At 32.6% G+C, this 11932-nt stretch overlaps 1 protein-coding gene across 1 annotated transcript; it reads right to left on the bottom strand.

Moving 5' to 3' along the window:
- Nucleotides 1-4732: 4732 nt before the first annotated feature.
- On the bottom strand, nt 4733-6443 carry LOC105331499 (uncharacterized). Its single transcript, XM_020068623.3, has 6 exons — nt 6301-6443; nt 5780-5859; nt 5304-5325; nt 5152-5205; nt 4940-5059; nt 4733-4846 (listed from the first exon to the last, which is right to left on the bottom strand). The coding sequence occupies exons 2-6, from the start codon at nt 5843-5845 to the stop codon at nt 4806-4808; spliced, it is 303 nt and encodes a 100-aa protein (XP_019924182.3). The 5' UTR covers nt 5846-5859; nt 6301-6443; the 3' UTR covers nt 4733-4805.
- Nucleotides 6444-11932: the final 5489 nt, after the last annotated feature.

Here is an 11932-nt window from a genome sequence, read left to right as displayed (position 1 = left end):
AAATCAAAGTATTGAAGAACTGACGGGAGTTGATTTTGTCGATGTTTATTTATTTTAAAATCAATGATATGTTATTTTGCATAACAAGTACAATCATTTAGTTTCTAATTTGAATTACGAACATTTTTATATTATGAATTTTTGGACTTTTTCGACAAGAATGTCGAGAAACCCCCATATGAATCAAGTCATGTAAATAATGTTTAAAGATAAAATTAATTCAATCAAACTTTGTATCAGTAATAGAAATATTTCTCGTATGGATCCAAGCAATATTGAACTCTAGTCTCGTTCAACCAAACGCTCGGCTGACACCGTAAATCTCCGACAAGGATTTACGGAGACAGCCAAGCGTCGAGTTGAACGAGACTATATTGAACTCTGGCGTAGGAATACAAAAAATATATAAATTGTTCGTACCATTTAAAATCTGACTGTTTTCAAGGTATTTATAAATAAGTTTCCTTGAAAAACAATGCTTTAAATAGCATACATTACATCGAATTTATCAATTATTTTCAAGAGCTAAGTCTTGTCAGCAGCAATGATTTGTGCTGAGGTCCAAACACTGTTTCACTTTCGGTTTGTCTGAGTAACTGCATAGGAGAGTTGATTAAAATCAACTCCCAAAAACCCTGAAGATTATTTACATGTAACTTAATCTCTCTATTCTGTTCATGTTTCAATTTAAGTGAAAAATATTACTACTTAGTTGATTCGATCCAGCGACCACAAAATCAAAAATCCTCCGTGGTACCACTAGGCCACGCATCTAAAATTTTCAACAGATGCATTTTCAATATATATGGCTATAAACATGATTGTATTAGAAAAGACACTAATTGAAATATTCGTCTAATTTTCAGTACGAAGACCACATTAAGCCAAAACTAATTCAATGTAAACGTGTACTACAATACCTGTAGAACATAATTTTAATCGGATGTCTGGTTTGGAGTGGTTCAAATGGCCAAATATCTAAAAAAAATTTATCGTATACTACACATATAACCACTTTCCTATATATCCCACACAAAATTTAAATATTTTTGATGATGTCTTGTAATATAATTAAGACTCGTACGTAGAGCATGGTGATTGTGTAATTTGCGTTTCTTTGAATATATTTAAACTAAATATTGTATAATATTGAAAATGTCTGATGTTTGCAAAAGGCTATATTTGAGGCCAAATCGTATATTAAGTGCGCTATACCTCTTTAACCACTGGATAAGGGATTTAACCAGTGTTTTGAGCGACCCGATCCTGTACGCAGAGTTTTCCCTTTCACCCCTGCGAATGTGTTCGGAATGTTTTCTTTATCGTTGCTAAGTATGTAATAAATCCAGAGGTGCTCGAATGAAAGTTCATGAGACTTCACCGAAATTTTTTCAGTTCCTGTGAAATTTCGAGCGGAAGTATAAGTGCATAAATTTTCAAATTAAACGATGATATTCAGAACAGAGTTATCGTTCGTGTTCAACCACGTGTAGAGTGGTTGATAATATAAACATTGGGTTGCTTAATAAAATCATAGCCATGTTTGATGCTTGTGGTGTGTAATACCATGTTTTAAAAAAATAATGGGTGAATGTTTTGCATAAAAACTTAGTGTATCGAGCCATTTTCAAGGAACATTCTGCATAAAATAGTACAGTCTGTTTCACTATTGATGTTATTACTATGTCAGGCGCGGATCGAAAATTAATTTTTAGGGGGATCTCTACTACGCATGTTAATTGTCGCAACAGCAGAAAAAAACTATTTTTAGTATTGTCACATTTATTTCTAGAACACATTTTATCCACCAATTAATGAAGATAAAGTTTAAAATCAAAAAACCTCTAGAATTTATATTTGACTACAAGTACCTAGATTCTCTAAAATAGACTATAAACACGGGGCACGATTTTTACTGCAAAACTGAAAGGGTCAAATAAAACCACGTGGTCTAAAATTTAAATGACAATAACATTTGCAGGGGTGCCTTTACTGGTGAAAATTTGGAGTTCTACAATGCCACGTGATATGCAAACGAGTCCTCTCCGATCTGCTTCATTTTTTTCTTGAACTATGTAGTCTGCCTGAAGATATTTATGCTGCACATTTGGTCGATTTTTAATAAAAATACACATACCTATGAAAGAAGTCAATTGAAATTGATTAAAGGGAAAATTTCCAAGATAACTTTATTCACACATTATCATTTTTCCCTTGTAAAAATTCACAAGAACGAAAACAGATTTTCCACAGAGATATATTATGTAGACTGTTTACATCTTTTCCCCATTCGGAAGTCACTCGGATTACCTCGCACGATTTTTCAACGTTATCATCCGGGCTTAATTATGGCTGATGCAATGCAAAATCCCCGTAGACTTTCTTTTTTTAGCCGTGTATTGAAACCTGACAAGCTAGAGGGGGCGTTTTAAAAAGGAAATCCTGGGATTTTTTCATACTATCAAATGAACATCGTCTGAATCATTTATTTATAAATGTATTTATAAATATCGAATAATTTAAGAAAATGTGCGGCAAAAATATTTCGGGACAGACTATAGAACCCGCCCATTTTATTCATTGCAAGGACAGGGCCACAAACTAGAACGATATTCACTGTTAGAGGGTCAACAAAATAATCGATAGTATGTTTATTATTAAAATGTGAAGCGTTCAAATGCATTCACACAAATCAAAATGTGTCGATTTTTTGCTCTCATTTGAAAAATATCAAAACCGAACCATCGAAGATTTTGTCTATGACTCACCGAATAAAAGGGGGCGATGACATATGTTTAGGGATACCATCCTTTGTTGACACCATTATCTAGACTCATAAGACACACAATTCTACAATATGAAATATTGATTAAATAGTGACCAATGACTCCCCCCAGCATTCTCCTGAGTTCAGATATTAATTTCATCCTTTTGTCAGTGAGAGTCGTGTTGTTTTCACTGGGACAAAAAAGTAACCAATTTGCATTAAGGACACAGGGGACGTTCCTCAATTTTATTTAATTTTCCTTGATATATCATTTCCTATTTATGAACATTTAAACCTGTTGATTCCCCAAAAAATCAGGATACATTACCAAGTTTTTTTTTTAGCTGGAATATTTAGATTTTTCCTTGAAATAGCATACAAAATACATTTGAACACTTATGAATAAAGTCATAGTACATATTTTCAATAAAACACTTTATATCTAAATAAAAAATATCATATAACATGAAAATATACTTATGGAATTACTAAGTGGAAATTTTTACATTGTGGGGATATAAAATAGAAAGTCGCGTCTGACCTTAAGATATTATATATGGTGTACATATATCATCGATCAAAGTCCTTGAAATTTGCAGTCGCTAAATCAAACATTTAGAATGAAACACTCAGTTGTCCCGCTATTTACATAGTCTCGTATTAAATGATAGTTCTTTTAGATTAAAAAAAACCACAAGTATGACCAAGGCTTTTTTTAAAGCTCAGCTGAGCTAAAGGTTTATGTAAGCTTTTCTGATCTAATTGTTCTTGCTTCTTTACTTTGTAACGTTGTTACCGTTGGCAGTGGCATGACTTTCACTTTCACTTTCTTCCTCTCCTCACCTTAAGTTCTAGATCAATTTCAACCAAATTTGGAACAATGCATTCTTGGCTGAAAGGGATATTTGGTGTGTTCAGCTGATAGACCACGTGAAATAATCAATTTAAGATGCATCGAAGCTAAATCCTTTATTTTAGGATGATAGCTACCATGGCCCCAAAAAGCAAAGGTGTGACATTAATTTATATTTAGAGCATTGTGTAAGAAAATATAGGTGATACTTAAATACACTTAAAACATGAACTTAGCTTAGCAAGGTGGCCCAAGAGTTGATTTTTTTTTATAATTAATCAGGTGAAACTGACATCCTGCTAATTAATGGGTGAAAAATTAAAGCTTGACTTCTGTAGGAAATAGCTAGAAGTTTTGTTATATTTTCAATGAGGGTGATGGAAAAAAAATCACAAATCCTACCATTCTCTTTCAAAGAGGTTAATTGTGATGAGTTTGGTTGTTACACTAGATGTACCTAGTTAGTAGTACATCAAGCTTTTTTTTCTATTATTGTCTCTGGAGTGTGAAATAGGATGAAAACAGCAAAACTGTGGCCAAAAAGTGGAGAGTGACTTAACTTCTTACCGTGTAACTTCCTAGTACATTGACAATACGCCCAGAATAGCATCGATACTAATAGATTACTTTACTATAGAAGAAGATTACGATGCCATTGTTAGGTGATGATATCAGGGAGAATAAATCTTATCTCAATGATTTTCATCTGACGTCAACCAGGCTCACAATATCAAGACACAATTAATTAGTATCTAATGAGAATATCTATATTGTATGTAATCTGGATAGCTTACACAGCGAATTGTTGCGTAATAATACATGTTACATGTAACTGTGTTCTTATGTAAACCTAAACCACCTCCTGTATATTGTTGTTTAGCGACTGTCGTGATATTGTTTTCATTTTGGCGATACCAGCGCCGATAAATGATATTACATTTACTTTTAGAAATCATACAACGCTTCCTGTCATTCATTTCAAGGTGCACACTTTTGAATGGAACATTGATGAAATCTAGGTTCTTGGGTTGTTGACACATGGACATCATATTGAAATTTGGAATCACCTTTTCCTCATAACGGACAATAAAAGAAAACATCAAAGACAGCCCACTAGTATAATTAGGTTTTATTTATAACAATAATAGATCTACATATAATAATCATTCACTGAATTCGTTGTCCTCATTTCATTGACGACAGGCACATGTCAAGCAACCCAGTTTCTACAAAAGAGAGAATTTGGTGATCAAAAGCAACCACAATTTTAGTATTTAGACGTGTGGTACATTGTATCTTTTTTCCGAAACTGTGTTTACCTTTCAGTGACAGAAACAACATGAACTCATCCATTAACTTGGTTCCAACCTCGTCTACCTCTTCCTCTTGTTTGTCATCGCTTGTCGTTAGCAGTTCCTGCTCTAAACCATGTGTACTGCCTACCAAATAGAGCACCTGCGTGTCTTAATGGCGTTGTTCATTATTCTTATCTGATATGAATCGGACCATCAATATGTTTTGATATACTTACGGATTTTTCTAAGAAATGGAGACAGGTTTCCTTTTGATGACGTGCTCCTGAAACCTGAGATGGAAAAGTTTTAAAAAAGTCGCTCAGTTATATAAAATGATGATCAAGATTTTGTAGAACCATGAATACGCTGTATGAAATAATAAGCTTACTTTGCACAGGTTTTGTTGCCTTCTGGAAATTAAAGAGATAGAATTGTAAATAGGTAACAGTTTTCTAGTATTTTGCATGTTTTTGAAACAATATTTTGACGGTTTACCAAAGACATAATATTGGCATATTTCCAAAGCATGGGATAACAAACTATTGGCGAGAAATAGCTTATTTTAAAAATAAAATTCAAAAGACATAATGGTAGCTAAAGAATTTTCAAGGTCTATCAAATTCCCTTAACAGTAGGTATTAATTTCAGATATTTTAGAATTCACATGTTCGGTAGAAAAAAATGGCATAAGCGTATATATACATTTTGATACATGACAAACACATTTAAATCCCAATTTGGTGTACAACGGTTATTTTCCTTGAAAATAAGTATCATGCAAAACTCTTCCTTTAGAAAAGTGAGAGAAAAAATTCAGTTGCTTACCTAACATGGAGTAGAACAAATTATTAAAATAATACTTGCATCCAATTTTCCTTCTGTAAAAAGGATGACCAGCATAAAAACAGCTAAAGCAAATAAAATCTTCATGGCCTAGATAATTCCTGTAATTAAGGCAATGAAAGAATTCTAAACATTCAAAGTGAATTCAACAGTAATTCTTGCACTATGATATAATAACATTGCAAACTCTCATAAATAAATAAAAAGATAAATAAAAAGATAAATAAATAAAAAAGTCAATACATAAATAGGAAAAAAAAAGAATTATTACTAAAAGATTAAATCTCAAAACCATTAAAGCTTCACCGTCCCCCCTCCCAAATTAAAAAAAAAACAACTCACATTTCAAAATTTTTAAAATGGAATTTTAAAATTTGATTTAATTCCAATATATCTGACAATAAGACTGAACAGAAACGTACAGAGTAAACGACATACAGAACTGTTTCCATATTAGGAATACATATACAGGACTTGGTAGACATCACCAAAATAGTGGACTCTTTTGAACAAAAAAAAAATGAAATTTAAATTGAACTTACCTGTAAAACTACTGAAATGAGAAAGTATATACTAGACTGTCTCCTGGAATGTGAGCTCCAAAGAGAGGTGTCAAGTTTTTATATGATGGAATGGTCGATTATTTTCAGTAGCAGAATCCCCTTGGACACGCAATATCTGGTGACTTCAAAGATTATACTAAATTATCATTGGAAGATTTGTTAAGGAAGTAAGATCGATAAAAAACATTCTTTGAATATAGAAATATAGAATTCAATTCATAAAAGCCACCAAGGAAGGTAAATTTTCGAGACTTATGAAAAAAAATCGCTTTTTTCTTTGTCTGAATTCAGAGAAATCGAAAATTGTCTAACTCTTATACAATGTATCTCTTAAAAGTGATTTTATCAACCTCTAGGGTTAAAATAAAAATGAACAAATCTATGCTCTAATATATGTAAGCTAACAGGTACGTATTACTGATCTATTCTTTGCATGAGACCTGCAGTATGAAAACAAAAGTAGAAAAGAAAGAAACACTGAGGTGTAGTCAAAGCATGGTTTTTCCGGGTATTCATAGAATAAACAATAAATGTCTCAAGTTATTTAGATGTTATAAGCTTGGTCTTAATGGTTTGTGTTCACATTAAAACGGTTCTTTCAGAGTGATTCAATTAAAAAAAAAAACATGTTCGTTACAAGTCATAAACAAAATTCTTAATTTTTACATTGATTTCATAGTTGTCTCAAGTCTTCCAAATTCATTTTACTTTCTTGAGTTAACAATTTAGCGCTTTCGCCTAAAATAATATTTTACATATTACATAGTTTTTATACTATGCCTGAAGCTATTTATTTACGATTTTTAATGCATTTTTATGCATTTCATACATCGAGAAAAGTTCATTAAAAATATATAGCATCGTTATCTTATCGATAAACTCACATATTATCATAAAGTTTACAGCACATCGTAGTCAAATCTTAAATAGCTCCCAGACAAGGCTGAAATAACTTGGTAATGGTTTGTCAATGAATCTTTTAGCCTACATATCTTACAGTTTTAGCATCTCAAAATGAATCAGCTTATGAATATAGTATACCGTAAGAAGAGTCCAGCGTTTATTTGTCGCAGGAAAAAATTGTGGTGACAAATAAGTCCAATTTTGTGTAATTTTCCCATAAAAAAGCACTTCAGTTGTCTATCTAAAAAGAACAGGGATCGGTTGAATTAAGTGGTTACCCATAATGGTTTGATATATAAACTGACTGGAGGTCAACTTAATAAGGAAGGGGTTTGCTCTTTAGATTTAAACGCCACCAATCAAAGATTTTCTGTGTTAGGTCTAGGTGGGAGGTAGGGGATTAAGGGTCAATTTTCGTACAGAATTAATACAAATAAAGCTTTAACAGATGTGAAATTTACACCAAGCAGAAATGCACAACGCACTTAAATTGATTCTTATTACCGCACAGAAATTTGTAAATTGGTATCCTAGCCAATAAAGGATTTCAAGTAATAACTATATTCTTTAGGCTTTTTCGATATTAATTTTTTCCCCTTGTTACACAAGCAAACAACAGATTATAACATAAAAACCAAACATTATCTAAAAGCACACTTCACACAATTTTTTTTAAAAAATAGCTTACTCAGATATATTAACTCTTCAAAACGTTGCAAGTGACGTGTTTTACCGAATTCAATGTATTGAAAATCTAAAAAAAATAATCTATTTGACGAAGAACATAAAAAAATACACAGTTAAGAGGATATAAAATGACTAGAATTCCCTAAAGGCAAAACAAATTAAATACCTTTCACAGCTCAGTTGCTTTACTAATGCTACAAAATCACAAGCTCCCGCAAAAGCATCACGTTGCAACGTGAGTGAAAAATATGAGACAATATCCCCAAAATGCTGAACTTTTTCAAAATTGCAAAGAAAATATATTTTAAAAAGTGAAATAGAGTGATTATATCGTTCAAATACTTGTTTACATATGCATCCACTGAAAAATGAAAAATTGGATAACAAAAGTTTAATGGATGATAATTTTGGCAAATTTTAATTTGGCCGCATACGAACAAGACTCCAAATTACCAGCGGGAAAATTCAACCTTTATAGCGATAAAATTTGTTTTCTATGTAACAAATATTTTTTTTTGTTTCTTCAAATACCTAAAATACCTAAAAAGTAATGTCGCAGGTTAAGTATTTTCCCCCGATATGTCCACAACTTCGAACCCAGTATGTGACCCACCAAAGAATTCCCCTTTTTATGATTCTGTATATGAATAATGTTTGTTATCCTATTCAATAGTAAAACTGTTCCGTTCTGAATTACCTGATCGATGACCCTGTTTAAGGCATGTTGTGATGTTGTGATGCTAAATCCGATATAATCACAAATGTACTTCCAAAGAATCGGATGACTGTACCGCTAGGGCAATCCTATTCGTTAGGTAACATCGCAAATTAATTCATTGCTGTGGATATTGCATACATTCATCTTATCAGGACGTTTATTTACCTATATCTATAAACTTATACCCCTTTCTTTCAGTGGCACTCTAAATATTGGCAAGAAATAATTAGGTCTGTTCGATGCCTTAAGACACCATATATAGCTTATCTGACGACAGTTAAAAAGTGCATTATACTAGGAATAGTTCTGAACATAAGGGATGATTGCCCAAAAGCACGCCAGTACTTCATACATTTTTATAACAACTGTTCGGAGGGCAGGCATTTTTTTTGTATCAATACTGTTCTTCATTTCTTCGTCAACGTGAAAAAGTACTGCTAGACACTCTGAAAACCAATTTTTGGTACATCAAATTTTGAGTCAAAATTCAACCGCAGTCAGAAAAATCTTATCACTTTTGTTGAATATCTATTAATTTTGTTCATCAGAATTTGATAAAGAAGCTGTTTTTTAACGAGCCCGAATGACTATTTTTTTTATCCGGATGAAGAAGCAAGATATCCTGTAAAATAAACGCCTTTTTACGGATCAGGTCCCTGCATGCGTTTCAAAAAAGTATTACTACAATCACCGGAAGTAGAGTGGTGTGCAAAAACATCTTGTCAATGACATCCTATGACTGAAACATTAAGCTTTAAGTTTCATAAATGGACTGGACGTTTGCTTTAAAACGACAACACGTATGTTAAGGGGACATTTTACAAGATATAAGTACACCAGGGGATTTTCACGTCATTTTCCGGCCTATTATTGCATTACACGAACACATTTCAGTTGTATTTGTCAGATGTTCGAAAATCGAACAGAACACCAAAAACATTGATTTACCAATTTTCAAAAATCCCATTTCCGTTATCTGCGGTTCCGGTATATTCTTCAGTAGTAAAAAGTCGCAAGTTCTCATGAATTCACAAACAAACAATTAGATATTTTTTTTAATCGCAACATATTACGTGTAGGTTCATTGTACGACGATCGAATTAAAGTCTTTAAAAGTGCATGTATGTAAGGAACACCAAAGAAAGACTTGTAATGTTAAACAATACTTTAGTAGTTACAAACGAGATATATGACACCCCAACATGTAAATGTTATTTTAAGCATAAAGAAATGGGTTAATTTTCGTCACGGACCACTTCGGTTTAAACAATTTGCAAAAAAAACCAGCACATGATATTGCTGAAAAAGTTGGCTTTCAGTTTATGCTCTCGTCCGATCCCATCGAAGTAAGCGTTCTTGTACGGTCCTATTGAACTCTAGCCTCTTTTCTGTCGATTTCGTCGATACGAATTTCAAGTGATACGAATTTCAAGTATATGAATCCAGCAGAATATGTAACAAACTAATGAGTTCAGAATCACAACAAGTGATTATTACACTAATCTGTAAGGGTGAGAAATAATACCATTATTACACCAGTGTGCAAAAGTTACAAATTACTTCTCGAAAGCAAAGTACACGAAGGGCGATATATAATCATATATGGCACTAAACTCTGCAATAAATAAGCCATCTCATCAACACCATCTCCGCTCACAAAATTGCTTTATCGTTCTGAATAGCGACTGATTAGCTTGTAAGATCAAGAAATTGCCAATAAAAGTATATACATTAGACAGGTAGATCAAATAATAACTTTGAATAATTGATATCTCCGTATACTTCAGCTTCAGTATCGCATCTCGTCGACATCTCGTGTCTTTAGAGCAATGCCAATAGCGTGAGTACAATCAAGTTTGCTTTGAGTATGAAAAGGAGCCTTAATCATAAGGCTGTAACCTCTGCCTAGCTCGTTAGCCTCTAAGTATTCAACCTTTAACATTCTGGAAATAGTGCATTTGATAGATAAGAGGTGTCTCACTATATGTATATCTTATCATCCATAGTCTGATTTTTAAAAAAATGGATAATTCGATTCCTGTTTGTATTTGATTGCTTTCTGATGTCTTTAAATAGCTTACAACTTCATCTTTTTTTTTGGAATTTTGCCTTACACAGTAACTCTGATATTAACCAAATATACCTAATGGATTCGATATTTTGATCTTTTCTTGATTATTAGAAGCATATCATTGCAATAACAAACTAGATAGTCCTTTCATGTCGCAAAATTCGTCTTTTGAGCTAAAATTGTGTAAACATAGTTTTAGATAACCAATTATCAGTCTCCAAGAAAAGCTGAAAAAAATGCGCATTAATTTGATAAATTAGTTTAGAATGTAACAATCTTTGTTTGTTTTTATTTCATTGCCATAAATTTCATCCACGCAGTATTTTCTCGTCTAATTCTTAAAATTTCAATTGTAGTCGTATACAATGTAGCTATTTTGCATTGCTTGCTCCCCATACATATATAAACCCGCATAAAACAGCATTACAAGAATAATTTTAATGTTCAGGTGCGTGATGATTCAAACGATTAATTAATTACTTTCTGATTATCTCATTAAAGTAAAAGTAAATTAATAGTAAATTGGGTTCCACTCTGTGCTTTGATTGGACAAGATATGTAGAACGCAGTACAATGAAGACGGATTTTCTGAATGGTATATGGACTATTTGCCCTTGACAACGCGTACATGCATATACCTTAATTAAAGTCGCAGATGTTTAGATTTCATAACTTTATTAAAACATCTTTTTCATTGCCATACAATACTAAAAAAAATTCGAAACACCCAAAGGCACATCTGGTTTTCCAATCCTTTAAACACATTGTGTGGGAAAAAATTCTCTACAACATGCAAAGAAAGATGACCGTAATAACACGTACACTGGGTGTCAGTCCCAACAAAGAGGAACAAAGAGGGTAATGAGCTTTGCTTGTCGTAGAAAATGAAATTTATTAGATTGATAAAATCACTCAGTGCTTTACTTGGTACATTTCAAGGGAGATTTTTGCCGAGGACTGTAGTCTTGCACCTGCCCCAGCACTGAGTCCGCGCTGACAGAGACCGTACATACATGTAGCTACACCTCTTAGGTACTTAAAACGTTGCAGGCAATGCTTGGTGCAAAACTTTGACATTTACATGTAAAACTGGCGACACTTCACCTGCACATAGTTGATGAAGATGTTTAAGAGCAACAATTAGTAACATATTTTAAGAGTTTTTGTCATCTTGGTACACTCAGTGGATATAAATATATGTATCAAAATTTTCAAAATATTAAAAGTATTTT

The sequence above is a fragment of the Magallana gigas genome, chromosome 5 (genome assembly GCF_963853765.1).
Source record: "Magallana gigas chromosome 5, xbMagGiga1.1, whole genome shotgun sequence".
NCBI classification, from domain to species: Eukaryota; Metazoa; Mollusca; class Bivalvia; order Ostreida; family Ostreidae; genus Magallana; species Magallana gigas.
This window is presented reverse-complemented; position numbering and strand designations above follow the sequence as displayed.

Excerpts from the sequence above, each read along its gene's own strand:
- LOC105331499 (XM_020068623.3), bottom strand. The coding sequence starts at position 5,845 with ATGAAGATTTTATTTGCTTTAGCTGTTTTTATGCTGGTCATCCTTTTT. Across the intron at positions 5,060-5,151 it reads TCCATTTCTTAGAAAAATCC|GCAGTACACATGGTTTAGAG; the intron begins GTAAGTATATCA and ends TCTATTTGGTAG. Across the intron at positions 4,847-4,939 it reads GTTGTTTCTGTCACTGAAAG|AAACTGGGTTGCTTGACATG; the intron begins GTAAACACAGTT and ends TCTCTTTTGTAG.